The 19,504-nt window shown below is 47.9% G+C and overlaps 1 protein-coding gene and 1 pseudogene across 1 annotated transcript; one reads left to right on the top strand and one right to left on the bottom strand.

Annotated features, from left to right (window-relative positions):
- Window positions 1-3,280: 3,280 nt before the first annotated feature.
- On the bottom strand, window positions 3,281-3,641 carry LOC132653543 (large ribosomal subunit protein eL27-like; annotated as a pseudogene).
- Window positions 3,642-5,165: 1,524 nt separating this feature from the next.
- Defb129 (defensin beta 129) lies at window positions 5,166-7,495 on the top strand. The gene is made up of 2 exons (XM_060383251.1): window positions 5,166-5,170; window positions 7,015-7,495. The coding sequence occupies exons 1-2, from the start codon at window positions 5,166-5,168 to the stop codon at window positions 7,493-7,495; spliced, it is 486 nt and encodes a 161-aa protein (XP_060239234.1).
- The last annotated feature ends 12,009 nt before the right edge of the window (window positions 7,496-19,504 follow it).

The following is a 19,504-nucleotide window of genomic DNA, read 5'->3' on the forward strand; positions in this document are numbered from 1 at the left end:
CTTCCGAAGCAGTTGTTCTTCCGAGTGGCCTCCTGGCTCTGTCCACCATGTTAAGAGGACTCTTGGACCACATGGGAAGGTCCAGTGTAGATTGGTGGCAGATAGCGACAGAGAAACCTCTAGCTCACAGCCTTTACCAAAGCTAGAATTGAATTGAGGGAATTTCAAGATGCCAGGCTTCAGGCTGCCAATGCCACAGATGTAATCACACAGAATTGGCAGCCCTGCTCAGCCCTGTGTTCCTTGACAGCAGGTAAAAATCATAAAAAAAAGAGAGAGAGAAATGATGAGATGGTAATAAATGACAATAATGGCTGTTTGAAATCACTGTGTTGTGGAGTCATTTCTTCTGCAGCCAGTGGCCCTGTGGTGGTCTGTTTGTAAAGGGTGGGTATGTCTCCCGATCATTTCTTTCCTAAAATACATCAGTGCTGCCTGGTTCCTGAGGTTTGGGTCCCAGGAGGAATGATGAAGCAACTAAATCCATAGGGTTTGTTTCAGCACATTTCATGGTAACCCCTGTGTGCTGCTCACTGACCATGGCACTCAAACATCGATGCAGACAAGGAAGAGCCATTTGGGGGACCGGAGAGAGAGCTCAATTGGTGGAATGTTTACCTTGCAGACATGAGGAACTGAATTTAATGCCCAGAATGTAAGTGTTACAGCTCTGACAGGAAAGGTATCCTGGCAATTAGGATCCAAGGAATACGACAAAGTTATACCTACAACAAACATTGCACAAGAGATTATTGGGGGAGACGCATGAGGGTGGCTACCACAGCTCAGACCAGAAGCAGCAGAGAACTGAGAGGGAGGCTGGTTTCTTGGGGGTGGAGTTTTCCAGAGTGGGGATTGGTGTGTTTTCACATCCTGAGCTTGGGGAAAGTTCAAGGGATTGGTGGAATTTTGAGCTCCAGAATTGAACTCAGGTTTTGTTTTTTGGTTTGTTTGTTTGTTTGTTTGTTTTGTTTTGTTTTGTTTTGTTTTTACCCTGCACAGAACCCACATTTTTAGAAAGCCAAGAATGCTGAACTGCACTTGTAATTTTGGGGGTGGCATGGATAAGTAGATGCCTGGAGCTCTCTGAACACCAGCCTCTTTGATGAGTTCCAGGCCAGTGAGAAACCCCTACCATACCTATGGCCTCCACACACATGCACGTAAACCTGCACACAAACAAGAGTCTCACACAAAAACTGAAAGGAAGAAAGAAAGGAACAGAGGAAGGAAGAGAAGGACAGAAGGAAGAAGGGAGAGGGGGAGTAGGAAGGGAGAAAAGAGAGCTCCTTTTTTGTTGCCATTGCTGCTTTTGTGTCAAGAAGCCCATGAGACTTTGACCAGCCCAAAAGAAGGCTAAGATCTCCAGTGCATCATGGAAAGGCTAAGATCTCCCATGCATCATGGGAAGGCTAAGCCCTCCATTGCATCATAGAGTCCCAGGCTGAGGCTATGGCTGTGCCAAAAGGAATCTGAAAGACTGGATATACATGGTGGATAGCCCAACAAGCCTGGTTGAGAGCCAACAACCGTACTAAAATCCTAACCTGCTCACCACCCTGATAGAGCTGTTACCCAAGATCAACAAGACCTACATCACCGTCTTTGTTCTCAGCTCTGCTCCTGGCCACAACATACTCCCTGTTTCATGGAATTGCAGTTGGCTGAGTTTCAGGACGAGTACCCTTGGCCTGGGTTGTACTTTGGCTGGATTTTGCCTTTTTTGAGCTGTTCTTCTCTGTTTAGAAAGAATCTTTCTACGCAGCTAAGACTGCCCCAGATTCACAACCTTAGCGTTGGCCTTTGTTCTGGGAGTGTGCGCCACCATGCCCAGCTTGCACAGAATACTCAGTTCATGATGTCATGCTGTCTTCAGCCCCTGAACAGTGCTCACATTGATGGCTAAGGATCTGTGAGAGGCGTGGGGTGAGTCAGGAGAATCACCATGATAACTGAAAGAGAGGAGGAGATGCTCAGCTCACCACAGAGAGCAAGGATCAATCAAGAACACTGGGCACAGGAGTGAGCCAAGGTGAGGATGAGCTGGGGTGTCTTTCCACAATCATCAGGCCTCAGAAAAAGCTAAGCATGTTCTCTGCTTCCATTCCCTCATCTGTAACGCAGAGACCTTTGCACTAAGACTTTCTAGTGACCTTGCTTTTTCTGGGTATTATAAATACTACGAAAAAAATCTCATGACTGTCTTTTAATATTTATTTATTTTGTGTGTATGGGGGTCTTGCCTGTATGTATATCTACATACTACATACATGTCTGATGCACAGAAAGGCCAGAGAGGGTGTTGGATCCCCTGGAACTGGAGTTACTGACAGTTGTGAGTTGCCATGTGGATGTTGGGAATTGAACCTGGGTCCTCTGGAAGAGCCGTATGCTTTTTGTTGTGGTTGTTGCTGTTAAGACAGGGTTTCTCTATGTAGCTTTGGCTGTCTTGGAAGTCTCTCTGTAGACCAGGCTGGCCTCAAACTCACAAAGATCCACCTGCCTCTGCCTCCTGAGTGCTGGGATTAAAGGCATGCACCACCGCCACCACCCTGAGCATTTTTAACTTCTGAGCCATCTTTCTAGTCCTAATTAATCATACACTTTTTATGGAAGAAATTAACTTTCTTGTAAACACTTTGAAGCAGAAGTAACTGAGTTATGAGATTGAGAGTAGGGACATTGGGTCTGGCCTATAGCCATATGCGCTCCTTTTAACTATGGAAGATGCAGTCAAGTCTATAAACCCAAGAATGCACAACTATCGCTGTCTATACCACACACAGACAATGGATAATACATAATATTAATCATGTCGATCGTCTAATATTCTACTCCTGGGGAATGGCCTTCCTGCAAAGAGTAGCTGTGTCTGCCCACATTTACATTCAAGACTGTCTCAAGTGTCATGGCAGCCTTGATGTTTGTCTCTGCTTACCATGCAGAGAACAAAATGGTCTGGTCTGCAGGCCCAGGCTTCTCTGAAAGCTGAATGCTTACCCTACTCCAGTTGATAACAAGAAGTGTGGGGCTGGAGAGATGGCTCAGTGGCTAAGAGCTCATCCTGAGCTGCAGAGAACCAGAGACCTGTTCCTAGCACCCAAGATGAGCCACTCACATCCACTTTAAACTCCAACTCCAGGGGATCCAATGCCCTCTTCTGACCTCTTCGGGAACTGCACTTGCATGTACATACCCATACACATATGTTTAAAAAGAACAAGATATTTTTTAATGATGGAAATGAAAATATACCTAAAAACGAAGCTTCTGTCTTCTATCATTCCTCAAACTTGGCCTTGGCCTCTCTCCTGGACTTACGTTTCAGAGCTGGATCTCTAAAGACATCCTTGTTGACAAGAGTTTTGTCGAAGGTTATAGCCACAAAGTACCTTGTAGACATGAAGTGATTGTAGTTAAACTTTCACAAAGGACTTGATCTTTGATCTCTTGGCGATTTTCTTCTTGCTCATGGCAGCTGTCACTTTTTGGGGCTAGTGGTCAATTCCAGCCATCAGGGCATGGCTGTAAGGGCAGTCTGAAGTGTCATCATCAATATTCTCCACAATGACAGCTTTTCGCCCAGAGTAGCATCCAGCCAGGACTAGCACCACTTTCCCAGGTTTCATGAACTTGCTCATTTTGAGGGCAAGCAGCTGGCACCCAGCAGAAATGAAAGAAGGACCCAAAATCTTTTTAATAAAAGAACAAGAAATATAAAGACCATCCTTCCTGTCTTGTCTTAGATATATTGTGTTCCACTCAAGACAAAGAGTAGCAACACATAGAAATTAGTTGAAAAAAAAAAAACCTGTTATCAAACAGGATCAGAGAAAATTCAGCTCCACACAGCTGAGCAACACACAGACCTGCTTTGGCTGCACTTCACTGCTCATGGCCCAAGGCCATGCAGAGGCCAATAAAGGCTGGAGCTCAAGAACACCAACCCAGATCCAAGACTTTTTCCCTATCTCCCAGACATGAATCTCCTTTTTCCTCTCTTTGCCAGCCTCATGCTACAGTGTCAGGTGAAATCAGGTAAAGTGGGCTCCTGGGTGCAGGGAGGGTGGATGTGAAGAAGCAGGATTGGTCTTGCCTGTGGTGTTGGGACCCTTAAGAGATACTGAAAGATGACATTCCCAAAAGAGCTGGCTGGAGAGATGACCCAGTCCCTAGACTGTGTATGATGGAGACACCAAGGAGCTACAGGAAGAGTGGAATATTGTTTGTGTGTTCAGGAACTGGATGGCCTATTATGCAGCCTTCCTGCTCTGTATGTATATGTCTCTGAGCTTGCAACTCAGCCTAAGTCTTGTGAGCTCTATTTCTGACTTAACCATTTCTTATTTTTTAAGATCTCTATGGTATGTGTGTGTGAGAGAGAGAGAGTACAGTGTGATATGTGACACAGAGAGAGAACATATGGGCACATTTATGTGGAGGTCAGAGAACAACAGCAGGTGTCAGTTCTTGCCCCCATCTTGTTTGAGGCAGGGTCTTTTATTGTTTGCCACTGTGTACACAGGCTACCTGGCCCATGGGCTTCTGGGGGGTTCTCCTGTCTCCCCTTTCTGCGGCACTGCAGGGATACGGGGTTACACAAGCCTGCACCACTGCGTCTGGCTTCACGTGGGCTCCGAGGGTCACAGCTCGGGTCGTCATACCTGCACAGCATATGCTCTGCTTGCTGAGCCTCTCCTCAGCCTCCACAAAGACCTTCTCTTAATGCAAAGGCCCAACTGACATGTACCTCTGTGCATGCAATTCTTGCCTCTGTGTTCAAACAAACAAACAAAAAACCTTTTCGGACTTAGTAAGCATGTCTATGTCTGTGTCAAGTTTTCCAAGAGAGTCTTATGATTTCTCTCTGTGTCTGTCTCCCTGGAAACCCTCCAACTGCCATAAGAGTGACTGAGGACACATACATTATAGCACATGAGAGGACAGAAGACTGGCCACTGTCCTTGAGAAAGATGGAGGCTTGTTTCTGTGAACAAAAACCACCCAGCTACTTGGAATCATCACAGAGTCAGACACAGACAACAAAGAGTCAGAGATGTTTGAGATGTTTTTATTTTGAGAGCGCAGGCAGGGAAGTCTGTGTCCCTTTGAGAAAAGTCGCTCAACCATGTCAAGCTTCAAAACTGATGCAAGTGTAATGCATGATGCGGTGCGACTGTTTCTGGTTCTAAATGTTCCTGTTTTGTACACCATTGAAGGACAATGGCGAAGATGTATAGCAATAACAAAACAAATACATGCGTGAGAATATCTCTGGAAATTATGTTTTATCACCCGTTCCCTTCCGCAGCAGGATGTTGACAGACCCAATCTTGTGTAGATTGTCACGGGCGCTATAAGCTTCGGAAACTATCTGATGATAATTTCCATGAGCTAGTGATGGATGAGGTCAAAGGCCAGGGGCTTCAAAGAAGATACTTCTCAAAACCCTATTAAGTCTGTTTTAGCATCCTATCTTGGTTATTTCACTTAACATAAGCCCCCATTCCACAAGCCCCCATTATGCAAATGATAATGTTGCAAATTATCATTCCATTCTTCTCTATGAGCACACAGAAGGAAGAGTAAGCATGTTGTCTCATGTGGAAGAAAAGAAATAGTCCACCGGAATATACGCTAGTGACTCCCCGAGCTTGGACAAAGGAAGGCTTGCTTTGATCAGCACGCATCGTACACATGCTGAGCTCTCACACTGAACTACCAATGTGTTCACAACTAGCATATTTTAAAATAACAAACATGATTCTTTCTTGGATTAATTGCATGGCAGGTTGTACGGACATTGGTGTTTCACAGGATTATCAAGGCGGGTGGGAGGCTCTGCTGGTGTAGAAGATACAAGATTGGCGGTCAAAAATGCTGTCTTAGGGCTGGAGGTGTATCTCAGTGGGAGAATGACTGCCACAAAGTCCTGGGTTCAAAGCCCAGTACCACCAAAAATAATAATAATAATAATAATAATAATAATAATAAAATGAAATGAAGGGAGGGGGAAGGCAGGAGAATGGAAGTGGGGAGAGAAGGAAGGAGAATGGAGGGAAGAAAAAGAGGAAAAGAAGGAGGGAGAAAGGCAAAGAAAGATGGCAGGGGAGGGAAGGAAGAATATAAGGGATGGAGAGAGAGAGATAGGGAGAGGGAAGAAGAAAGGAAAGAAGGGAAAAAGGGAGATAAAGAAGGAGAGAGAAAGAAGGATAGAGGAAAGGAGGGAGGGAGGGAGGGAGGGAGGGAGGGAGGGAGGGAGGGAGGGAGGGAGGGAGAGAGGAAGGGGACATTCTGAAATCAAGGACTTGGGTTTCATATCTTTCCTTCCTCTTTATAGTAGTGGGGGGGTGCGTGCGCATCAGGCGTCTTTCCTCAGGTACCATTCACCTTGTTTTTGTTGTTCTTGAGACAGGGTTTCACTGTGTGGTCCTGGCTGAACTCTTTTTGTAGACTAGGCTGGCCTCAAACTCACAAATATCCACCTGCCTCTGACTCTGAAGTGCTGGGATTAAGGTAGCATAGCCTGACTCATTCATCTTTTTTTTTTTTTTTAGATGGGATCCTTCTTTGGCATGAGGCTCACACCAATCAGCTTAGGCCAGAAACTTGTCTGTCTGTCTTTACCTTTTCTGTATCTATTCTTGGGATTGAAATCACTTCCTTATGCTTGCACAGCAAACACTTTATCAGCTGAATTATTTCCCTAGCCCAGTCTTGGATGGTTGAAAATTTGAAACAAGATTTCACTGTGTAGCCCTGGCTGTCCTAGAACTCACTCTGTAGACCAGGCTGGCCTCGAACTCACAGAGATCTGCCTGCCCCTGCCCCCAAGTGCTGGGATTAAAGGCGTGTGACACCATTTGTAGAGTTACTCGAGAAAAGGAGACTCAAGTGATTTATTTGGGGACCCCCGCTGTACAGTGGATTCCAGGGCTTCCCTGAAGCGCCACCATCACCAAACACTGTCCCTGAAGGCTAACAAAGCCCTCTCACTCTGTCCCCTCCTGCCAGCAGTCTGAATATCACCTCTGAAATTAACTCTGATCCAGTGGTTTCTCTCTCTCCTCATGCAGAGTTTTTGGTCATAAAGAGATGCTTAATGGGCTTTGGGAAATGCAAAGACAGCTGTCTCACGGAGGAAACGGAGATACAGAGCTGCAAGACCAAAAAATGCTGCATTGGCTCCAAAGTGACCCAACTGATTAAAAGCTACCTGAGACACGAAATACCCCACATACCCGACCAGGAAATCGTGGAGATGATGAAGAGTGGAAAGAATGCCAGCCAGGAGATGAAAATAAAACGCGCCTTAACCACACTCTCCCAGAGCCAGCCCACCAGCCTTGTGCCCACCATCAACTACCCTGTGAAAGGTGTCACCACCAGGTACCAGAGGTGCTGCATGAAGCGGACCACTCCTGCCAAGAGAAGCACCAGACAAAGCAGGGGGTCTGCCAGGGCCACCCCTCAGCCCCGACCCGGACCACCTTAGATGGGCCCAGCACCCCAATGGCAGCGGAGAAGCAGATAAGCAGGAATCTTTCTGCTAGGGCGTCAGGCTCCTCTCTACCTCCACAGGCATTAAAACGACGTAAACATTCTGTAAGCACACATAGAATAAATACTGTTGACACCCCAGTTTGTGTGATGTTATCATTCTTGCAGGAGGCCCCCAGAGGACTGTGCCAGGGAGGGAAGAGCATCGGGCCTCATCACGTGACACTCATTTAATGGGCTTTTCCTGTCGCCCTGGGAAGGAAAGGATAAGACACATTTCCTCATATTGTAAAGCTTGGGGAAAGGGCCCTGTAAGCAAACCAGGACACGGAGAAAACAGAAGCTGGTGACACTCATTTGAAAAACTTTTTTTTTTAGTGTAGCATGTCTGAAACAGTATCATATCAGTACGGAAATCATTCTGACCATTTTTCAGCTGTGTACCCTCAAACAGATCACTTGTCCATACATTACCATCAAGGTATTCATTCATTATTGGAAAAGCCAATGTTTTAATGTCCGCCAAAATTTTGTTTTGTTTTGTTTTTGTTTTTGTTTTTTAAGACAGGGTCTCTCTGTGTAACCCTGGCTGTCCTGGAACTCGCCCTGTAGACCAGGCTGGACTCAAACTCACAGATAACCATTTGAATCTGCCTCCTGAGTGCTCGGATTAAGGACATGTGCCACCACCATCTGATGATCCTTCCTTTCTTGACTCATCTCTTTTCCATTTAATTTTTGGCAATTTCACACATCTATACATATTCGTCTGCAGTTGCCAGAGGGTGTCTCTTTGAAACTAAATTATTTTCTCAAATCATGTATGTTTTGTTTGTTTATTTGTTTTTGGTGCATCTACTGTAGGGTTTTGCTTTGTGGCTAAGACACCTTGGACTTTATTCTTTTACGTTAATAAAAGCTTGCAATTTTAAATATGTATACTTCCATCCTCTCCTCCCATATCCACATTTGAATTTTGGTGGTGATGATGGTGGTGGTTGTATGTATGTGCATGCGTGCATGTGTGTGTGCGTGTTTGTGTGTGTGTGTGTGTGTGTGTGTGTGTGTGTGTGTGTGTGTAGAACAGAGGTCTATAATTGGGTGTCTTCCTTGATTGCTCTCCTCATTTTTTTGAGTCAGGGTCTCTCATTGAACCTGAAGCTGTCTGACTCCGCTAAACTATCTGGCTAGCAAGCCAGGTCTTCTTACTTTCGTAACTAGCACTTTGCAAGCTGAATCATCTCCCCAACCTAGTCTTTGTTTGTTTGTTTGGTTGGTTGGTTGGTTGGTTGGTTGGTTTAATATCACAATTTACATCTTTTCCAAGACCCTTTTTAAAAAAAAAAGAAAACTGTAGATTTGGGGACCTGGCAACATGGCTCTGAGGGTAAGGACATTGGTCCCTGAAATCTTACAGCCTGAGTTCAGTCCCCTGAGCCCACAGTAGAGAGAGCCAGCTCCCAAAAGTTGTCCACTGACCTCACATGCCATTTTGCACATGCTCATAGACACACACATTAATAATAAATTAATTTAAAAGGAAATGGCTTTAAAAATAGGAGGAGTGGAATTAGATGCCAGGCATAGTGCGTGCCTGTGACCCAAAACACAGAGGACATCAGAGGAAGAGAAGTGTCACAAGTTCAAGGCCAGCTTTGATGCACAGAAGGAAGTGAGTGAGAGAAGGGAGTAGAGGCAGAGGCTGCGGGATTGGTCCAGAGATTAAGACTGCTTTCTGCTCTTCCAGAGGACGGGAGTTCAATTCCAAGAACAATTTGTCAGGCGGAACAAACTGTCCCTCTGGTTCCAGGGGCTGAATGCATCTATGCAATTGACATTCTCTCTCTGTCTCTGTTTGTCTCTCTCCCATACACACACACACACACACACACACACACACACACACACACACGACATCTAAATCTATCTTAATTAAATAAATGAACAAAGTTTTTAGGTCATAGACTCAGTGCCATTCCTGCTGAGTCTCTGGCACTAGATGGGAAGCAAAGAGTCTGAGGCCCTGAAACTGGTTTTTTCCACTTTAGCAGGGTAGCACACAGAGAATCATCTTCTCACGCCCTGTAGGAAAGGCACCGTCAGGCCAAAGGAAGGTTCCATCCCAGTACAGTTTGGTGAACCAATGACCTTGCTGGAGCCATTTCTGGGAGCCACATCAAAGAGAAGAGCCGCCCTCAACAACCGTTTGCCTCTGACATGGTGACACTTGGAGGGGAGGGCCCTAGTCTTTGCTCACTCTGAAAACCTTAATGATTCTGCCTCATGATGAGTTGAGCTGCTGTACCCAACTCAGATCGCAACAGAGGGTATGCTTCTTGAAAGAAGGATATAAACAAATAAATAAGCCTGACTCCCTCTAGAGCCCCACAAACCAGCTAGTAACAGACCTGGTAGACACCCTTAACAGAATGAGACTTCAGAATAATCCTCAAGTCTCCTGGTCTCGGACATGGCTACTGGGGAGAATAACACGAACAGGGTCTTGCTGTACAGTCGGCAGAGGCAGCGCAGAGCGCCTGTAGCCGAGACAACCCTTGCTTAAGTGAGGGGCTCTCTTGGCCACCCCTCACGTCGGGGCTGGGGTGCAGCTAAGAGGCAAAGCACTTGGCGGGTATGGGAAGGGCTGGATCTGATCCCAGCAGAGATGCCCTCACGATGAGGGCCAGGCTTCGACCTACTCTGTGGGTGCTCGGCCGGTGCGAGCCGCCAGGCCTAACTAGTCTGTCCAAACTGCCTTGCCCTGACGGGGAGGCGCCTGCTTTGCCCTGGCCAGTCTCTCTTGAAGTCCAGTAAAGAGGCTGCTGTGGGCAGTAACTCCTCCGTGGCCCTGTCCCGTCTGCCCCACTGCTTCTGCCCGCTGGCATGTCCCCATCCCTCAAGCGTGATGTTCTTGCCTCCGGCTGTTGCTTCTCTGGTTCCTGTCTTCAGTCAACCTTGAGTAACCCAGACTCCCACGCTGTTGAGGAGTGAGCCACGGAGAGGGGAAGCCGTGAAAGTTCTATTTGGTAGCTGCTTCAATACTTGTACCTAATACAAAAACGCTAAAACGCCAAAAGCAGAGGCTAGAGAGATGGCTCAGTGGCTAAGGGTACATACCTCTCTTCAGTTCAGTTCCTAGAATTCATGTCAGGGAGGTCATGACTGCCTGGAACTCCAGCTCTACAGGATCTGACGCCTCCCCAGTCCCACACATGTGTGCATGTATGCCCACTCAGAGACATGCACACATATAAACAATTTACAACAAATCTAAACATATACATATATCAAATTTTTAAAAGCAATTCCTAAAATTGAAAGAACCCTAACTAACTAAGCATGTCATACACATCTGTAGATACCATGTGACTGCTGGGAATTGAACTCAGAACCTCTGGAAGAGCAGACAGTGCACGTTTGTAATCTTAGCACAGAGGCTGAGGCAGGGGATTGCAAGTTAGAGAGTAGCATGAGCTATGTAATAAGATCCACTTTTGAAAAATGGAATGAGGTGAGGTGAGGTGAGGTGAGGTGAGGTGAATAATGAATGAATGAATAAATGAATAAATAATGAATGGTAGGGGCTGGAGAGATAGCTTAGCAGTAGGGAGCACTGATTGCTCTTCCGGGTCAGTTCCCAGTGCCCACATGGAAGCTCATAACTGTCTGTAACCCCAAAAGCTGACACCCTCACACAGGTATGCATGCAGGCTAGATGCCAATACACATAAAATAAAGATAATAGTAGTAATAAATGGTATATCATCTCTCAGCCTTTGGTTAAGATTTTAAAAATAGCTAAGTGGGCCAGAGCACCCTGGGAAGGACTCCTCAACCTTCCAGTGTTCTCAGAGACATCTTCTGCACCCACACCAATCAGCAGAAGCAAGACCTTGACCTTGACAGAGCGCAAGTCATCAGACCACAGACCTGACCCAGAGTCCTCGGGCTACACACAAACTCGCTTTCCTACCTTGGGCAGCTCAACACACGTAGTTCCGTGTATTCATCATCGCGGTCCAAACAACCGCCACTGTCTCACCACAGAGAAAGCCCTGCCAGCGACTTCTCAAATGCCACCCAGGGGATGGAGCTCGTGGGCTGACTGTTTGTCTGTGTGTTCAAGGCTCCCCGACCTCAAAGCAGCAAAGAAATAAAGCCACACGTGCACTGCTCTCCAGTCCCTGACGGCCAGGCTCCATTCTCTACACATGTACCTGTTGCTTGAAAAAAAAATATACCAAGCTCACTCGGCATGGTGCCCATGATCCCCCGGAGTTGGAGCTGTGCGTGTCCCGTGTTCATTTCCGCTCCTTCCCCCTCTTTTATGCGTGTGGTATAGACATGTGTACATGTTCTGGTGGGTCTGGGGGCCGGTGTCTTCCTTCATCAACAGTCATTTACAGAATGGCAGGACCACTCCGTCCCCCCAGCCACGCGGAAGGGCTGACTGTCTTCACACGCTCAGCAGAGTGTGGTAGAATCTGTATCTTTGCTTCTTTGTTTAACAAGTGCCCAGTGGTATGTTTTTAACTATGTTTCCTTAAAGGGTAAGGGTGCCTCTGGACCTCTCTGCTGGGGGGGTAACTGCCTCAGCTGCCATCTGCAAGGCTTCCTTGACCAGGTGCTTGATGGGAGTTCAGTACAAGTGAGTGTGATTATCAGAATCAAGGGAGCTTATCCCTGCCTTCCTTTGTTTCATTCAGTTGTCTCAAAAATTAAAGCCAATAGGTTTCAAGATGGCTTAGTGGGGAAAAGCACTAGAGCTGATGACTTGAGTTCCAGCCCCAGGACCCACAAGGTGGAAGAGGAGATCAGACTCCCCCAGGCTGTCAGGTACCCACCATGGTGCCTGCATGGACACGCACATGAATAAAAAAATAAACTGTAATTTAAAAATAGAGACTATAAAACTACTTGCACGTTTAACAACTTGCGGAAGCACTTAGCAAGAGCGTGTGAATTCCACAGCTTCATGTGAAATACATCATGAAACCGACTGAGGGGTTGGGGGTAATGGCACATGCCTATGAGGAAGATGAGGCAGAGGATCAGGAGTTGATGGCCAGTCTGGGCTGCAAAGCAAGAACCTATCTAGGAAAACCGGAAGGACAGTAAGGGAACAGACCAAGAAAGGTATGGACCTACGGAAAGGTTCGTGTTTAAGCCAATACCCTCCACATGAACTAAAAGCGGAGAGAAGGCTAATGGGAGAAGAAAGGGGAGCGACAGCAAGGGGAAGAGGCGGGGGCTGAGGAAGGGGCCTGGGCAGGAAGAGCGACGAGAACAGTGGAGTGGAGGTGTCACTCAACTGCAGAGTGCTTGCCTGGTGTATGGAAAACCTTGAGTTCAGTCCCCTGCATCGCAAAAAAAATAAATAAAAATAAGCAGAATGCAAATATCATAATGGACCCGACTGTCTGCATATTACTCTAACTTGAAGACCTCGAGAACAGAGTTTGAAGCAGGAGACCAGCTTTGTAGGGCACAGGCTAGGCTAGGGTGGCGGGAGGAAGACAGGCCCCAGAGAGCAGAACTGAAGTCAGCTGGCAAGCAGGGCCCAGGCAAGAGCAATGAGAGCCACCATGCCCAAATGTCATTTCCGTAGTAGTGATCCTGGCCATAAAGCCGCCATCGCAGCCCCAGATTATTTCTTTAATTGGCCTTTATCGCCATCTGCTGGCAGAATATGGTATCACCACACCATGGGAGACGGGTTTAGCGGGCAAAGCTTTTGGAAACTGCTGCTCAGGCATTCACAAAGTTCTCTCAGTTCCTGTCAGTGTCCCAGACAAATGAGGCTCAGACAGAGGATCACACTTTACTTCACAAGGTCCACAGACATGCGCCTCAGACGGGGGAGTTCTGTGCGGTCTCCCTATTAGCCCAGCTCACTGACCCCAGAGGCGCTTTTCAAACCCTCCTGCTAAAAATGAAAAATACCTGATGTACAGAAAGGAGAAAGACAATTGGGAATAAGGAGGCCTGGGGGAGAAGAGAAGAAGAGCTGCAGGAAGAAAAGGAATGGAGGAAAAAGGAAGGAGGAAAAGAAAGGAGGAAAGGAGAGGCCCCCACTAAGCACAGTGACTCACCTGCAATCCCAGAACTCTGGAGACTGAGACAGGAGGATTACTTGTTCCAAGCCAACCTCAGCCCGGGCCTGGGAGAGAGAGAGACGAAGCCATATGAAAATCTGTTATTTTGTATAAATACAATACACTAATTTGTTGTTGTTCTGAAACAGGGTCTCTCTGTGTAGCTATGGCTGTCTTAGAATTCCCTGTGTAGACCAGGCTGACCACAGACTCATAGAGATGCACCTGCCTCTGCCACCAGAGTGCTGGGACTAGAGGTGTGTGACTTTGTGGCTAGCCCCACACCGATTTCATAATGGGCTGTGTATAGATACGTGGTATTACTGTTCCGTAAAGATGAGTGAGAACATGCTAAGATCCAGAGCAACAAAAAGGAAGTGGGTGGGGGGAGGGCTGGAGGTCCTGGGATGCAGTGAAACAAGCCAGCCTCAGAAAGACACAACTGCATGTGTCTCTCTCATAGCTGGAATCCTAAAAAAAAAAAAGGGGGGGGGGAGGACGGACAAGGGAAGGTGGGCATGGATATGACATGTGTGTGTGAAATGTTGTGGTGTCACCCTTTGCTCTGTATCATGATTCCTCGTCATCTGGTGCCTGGGGTATGCCTACCCATGGTCCTCACCCTGCTCAGCTCTCCGCTCTGGGGGAGGGGGTGCCCATGTTCCAGCGTCTGTGCAGACGGGAGGCTGTGCAGAGCTGTTCCCCTCTACCTCCCTCTGCTTTATCCTCTGAGGCAGATTCCCTCCCTGCACCTGGAGCTCCAAGCCTTTCCAGCTAGGCTGGTAACCCAGTGACCCTCCTCTCTCCACTCCCAACAGCGCTAGGGTTACAGATATGCACGAGACTGCACCCAGCTTGTCACATGATCGCTGGGGTCTGAGTTCAGGTCCTCATGGTTGAGCAGCAAACACTCTTAACCAGTGAAGTAAGAGCCCTGATCCTGTATCTTCTCAAATACCCTGGGGACAGCAGGGTTGCCTGTTCCTGTCATTAGAGGCCACACTGAGGGCTGATTTTCTGGGTCACACACACACATTTCTTCCCTCACTCCTGCTACCTGGTGTACCCCAATAAAGAAAGGCAGATGGGCTGAGGACAGCTAATGGGGTTCTAGTTTGCTCCAATGGCCCTGTGGTGATTAATGCTAACTGCCAACTTGACAGGACAGAAAAGCATCCAAGAGACAAGGCCCTGGGCATGCTGGTGTGGGACTATCTTTACTCGACTGAGGGGAGAAGACCTACCCTAGAGATGAGCAGCACCATTCCCTGGGCTGGGATCTTGGACTGCAGGAAACAGACAGTGAGCTGAGCACAAACACGTGCCATTCTCTTTCCCAGCCGTGGACTGATATGGCCAGATGCCTCAAGCTCCTGCCGCTGTGATCCCTCCTGTGGTGGACTGCATGCTGCAACTGTGAGCACAGATAAACACCCCCTCCCAGGGCTGGAGTGGTGGCTCAGCGGTTAAGAGTACTGACTGCTCTTCTGGAGGATCTGGGTTCAATTCCCAGCACTCACATGGCAGCTCACAACTGTAACTCCAAGATCTGACAGCCACAGACATACATGCAGGCAAAACACAAATTCACATAAAATAAAAATAAGCACCCCTCCCCTTGGGCAGCTCTTGATTGGGGCGGTCAATCACAGCAGCTGGAAAATGGCTGGAGAAGGGTGACCTGGACGCTTAATGGTTGGAAGTGTCTGAACCTCGGAAGCTTTGCAGGAATTCCACAGGACAAGAGCCACCGTACAACTGAGAGCCGCAATGAGCTTCCCCAAAAGGTGAAGGCAGATGTACTCTGCCCAGCAAGAAGACGGAGTCAATGGTGAACAAACACAAGTACAAGACACATCCTCAACTACTGTAGCCCAGGACCTTCCCTACACAGGGGTAACCCCCAAGCCTATACTCCTGAGCCAATGGTATCTCCAGCATTCCTTGTCTCCTCTGTACCCAACAGCAGTGAACACAGGAGGAACCCCATGGCCAAGACCATGGAAATGTCATCACATGGCCCTGTTTCCTCTTTTAGCACTCTTATAGTTCCTATCACTGGCATGGGACACTCCCCACCAAAACCTCAAAGCCAGCGGGGTCGGGGGAGGGGCGGCCATCTACACCCTGAAATCAAGCTTCATTGGGTCAGCACAGCATATGGCCAACTCCATCAGGCAGGGGTGTAGGCACTAGTTTTCCAAATGCTACTCTATTTGGGAGTTCCTTAAAGCTTATACCTCACTTCCAACCCCCAACCCCAGGGAGGGGAGAAAGAAGGCTGGAAAGGAAAGGGGACAGGGCCCTCTTTACTTCTTCCTGCTGGGTAGGGTCATATAGCTGTCGTCAGGAAGTCCAGAAGTCCGGCAACCAGGAAGCCAGCAAGCAGAGCAAGCAGTCCTCCTCTGCCTCCTCCAAGCGGCCACGCCTTCTTCCTCTGGGCCATCATATTCATACCCCTAAAGTCCTCAGAATTCAACCAATTCCAGCTGGCAAAGGCCATGCCCCTGTGCTAAGCAATAACCAGCTGTGAACAAACTAGCATCCCACACTTGGGATTATAGCAAAAACTTCTTGACATAACATAACTGAGTGTTTAAGGAAACCACGCTTCCATTGCACAGGGATGCTGTTATTCCACTCGTAAGTCTAAACATCTTCCCCAAGGGGGAAGCTCACCCATAGGCTCAGAGACATGGTTGTCTCTCTCTCCAGCCAGGCTCTGTCTGACAGACTCTCAAAACTATCCAGAAAACCAACCCCTAACTCACATCCCACCAAACAATAAATACCTAGACTGAGGACCTACCCACTGCCTATGGGATTTCACCTAAGATAACACGGCTCCTCTGAAGCTGTGTGAGAATGCATCTCTGGGAACCCTCGAAGAGACTCACGCAAGGCCTCTTCCATCCCAGATCTTCACTGCTTTCTTTCCAGCGAACTCTCAGGGACAGCTGCAGCTATTAGAAGTGAGTATGATGTCATCTTGACTTGACCCAGCGCTTCCAAAGGCCAACAGATACACTCAGTCAAAACAAGCGATGTGTGGATGCAACTGTCCTTCGTAGCCCCGCTGCCTCATACAGACAGGGACGCTGGTGGCTCAGGCTGCTGCGTATGTATTTAAACTGTGGCTTCTGCAGCTAGCCAATGCATCAAAGGCGCTATTTTGGACCAGCACCCATCTCACGCAGCTTGAAAACAGGGTCCGTATGAAAGCCTCACAGACACGAAGGAAGCAAAGCAGAGGCCAGGACTCCCTTTTGGAGGGCTGCCCAGAGGCATGGCAGTGATACATCTGGCAGACGAGCCCCACTTAACAAGCTTGTCTCTACAGGATTCATCTGGGACAAACTCCTGTCTCCGCTGTGGGGGGTGGGGTGGGGAGAGGCGCACAGAGAGGAGGAAATGGTGTCGCAGAGCCTCGAGCCAGGTTTGCTCTCCAGCATGCTGGACTTGGGGACAATAATTCCTTGATAAGGGGCTGGAGAGATGACTCAGAGGTTAAGAGCATCTGTTCTTCCAGAGGTCCTGAGTTCAATTCCCAGCACCCACATGGTGGTTCATAACCAGCTGTAATGAGATCTGGTGCCATCTTCTGGCCTTCTGGCACACATGCAGATAGAGGACTCATACACTCACATATTAAGAAAAAAATAATAATAATTCTTTCATAAGACAGAAGGCCTCTTCTGAGGTTAGCTTTGGCCAGGAGGCATGTGTGAGAAATAAATTAATACTATCCTAAAATGTTTCATTCTATTCCTGGGCTCCTTTGAATTTTGTCTCAAAAGAAAGCCGCAGCTACAGATGACATTAAGTTTGCTAGTCAGCTGTCTTCCAGACAAGGAAACTGTTCTGAACAGTCTAGGGACTCAGTGTCATCATGGGTGGCTTTAAAAGGTAGAAGATGAGACAGGAGATAGCTCAGCAGTTTAAGGAACCAGCCAACCATAACATCCTGTTAGCTCACCAGGACTTTCACGGTGGGAGGAAAGAACCAGCTCCTGCAAGTTATCCTCAGACCTCTGTGCACATGTGAGCGCACTCGTGCACACTCTTAAACTGCTAGAGGATGGAAGCAAAGATGCAAATGACCTCAGAATGTATCTAAGTTGTTATATAGCTAGAAGTGAGAACTCGGAAACAAACAAGGCCAAGGGCTGGTGGTGAGGGTCCTGTTACTGGGAACTGAGGGCGGGGGAATCTTTTTATAGAGAGACAGAGCTTGAAGAAAATCAAGACCAGGTTTATGGAAAACACTAAGGAATGAACCTGAATGTCAGCGGAGCAGATCTCAAAAAATGTGTTGAAGGCAAAGGCTGATTTTTTTTTCCTTCCTGTTTCTAGAGACGGCAGGCAAGGAGGCCAAGCAGAGAGCTCTGAGCTGAAAAGGACCTGGGACTTGATTCTGGACAGCTTACCTGTCTTTTGGTTCAAGCTGTTGAAACAAAATGCTTCGAACTCCATAACTTATATAAACAAGCATTTAGTTCTTGAAGTCTAGAAGCTGGCATGGCCAAGAAAAAGGTGCCAGCCCGTTAGCTGTCTTTAAGGGTTACAACTCTGCCTCTAAACAACGCCTCTACCTGCGTCTTCACGTGGACCTGATAAGCCCTGTGTCCGCCCGTGGCAGGATGACAGGAAGCGGTGAGTAAGCTCGCTCCAGCAGACCTTTTGAAGGGTGCTTGCCCCAAGGGGCCACACTAGGGGGCTGGCCACACACTACACTAGGGAATTGGGTTTCGACAGGGATTTTGGAGTCAGAATCATTCAAACCACAGCAGTACCCCAGCAGTGAAGGAGTTTACAGTAGAAACCTTGTCTGGCTTAGCTGGGCTCCTGGCTGACCGTGGCTAACGCTGGCTGCCTCTGTGAGGCTGGCCTGATGAGTTTGAAAAAGAAAAAAGAAAATTACTCCTATTCCTTCACCTTCCATTTCCTCATCACAAAATGGAAGTCACAACAATGCTGGCCTCTTTAGGGGCATTCTCGTGAGGACTTAATATGCTGAAGTATGTAAAGGAAGAATGGTTTCTATTTAAAAGGTTTTTATATGTGTCCAACATTGTCAAGTTGAAGAACCAAGTGATTCTGGAGAATGTCTATTGGCTTCCTTTAGATCGTGTGTTCTACTCTCCCCTCCTCCCTGAGGTGGAGCACGTAGCCTGTGCTAAACCAGCCAGCTCCATACCCCAGGCTGGCTCAAGATGTGGCACGCATAATGTAAGCAAGCCAGACTCTAAGAGTGTGGGACAAAGCCTCTCTCTTGTCCCAGTGGGGTATGTACAAAGAAGCCTCCTCAGTCCCCTGAAGAGACCAACAGAAGGGCTGAGCCACGGAGGACAAAGTAGAGAAGCAGAAAAGGGGTCCCGCATTGATTTCTGAATGAAGCCTCCCTGAGGACTTGCCTGAGCCCCGCGCCTTCCCACTAATTTATGGTGACTGGGCTGTTATTATCCAAAGCCAAGTCTCCTAACACACACACACACACACACACACACACACACACACACACACAAACACAGGACAGGATCTGGGAGTGGCCAGAAGCAGTCTGTGTCCCAGGGAAGTCAAGTCTGGGTGAAGTGTAGGGTGTCAGGATTGATTATCAAGTACCTTCCACATCAGTGACCAAGGAAGGGGCTGAGGAGGCCTGCAGAAGGGTAGGGTCCAGCTGCAGCCACCTGGCCCTCCAGACAGAACAGCCCTGTAGAGTGGTTCCAAATTGAGCCCAGAAGTCTGGCACTCTGGCACATGTGTGCTCACTTGGAGCCAGAGGAGGCTTACTTTGGGAGCTTGGCTCTCATCATCTGACGGCCTGCGGTGCACTGCTGTCAATAAACAGAAGAGAGATGGCCATCGACACGGAGGACCCAGAAAGCTCCCGGGCGAATGAATTTCAA

The sequence above is a fragment of the Meriones unguiculatus genome, chromosome 4, assembly GCF_030254825.1.
Source record: "Meriones unguiculatus strain TT.TT164.6M chromosome 4, Bangor_MerUng_6.1, whole genome shotgun sequence".
In the NCBI taxonomy this organism is placed as follows: domain Eukaryota; kingdom Metazoa; phylum Chordata; class Mammalia; order Rodentia; family Muridae; genus Meriones; species Meriones unguiculatus.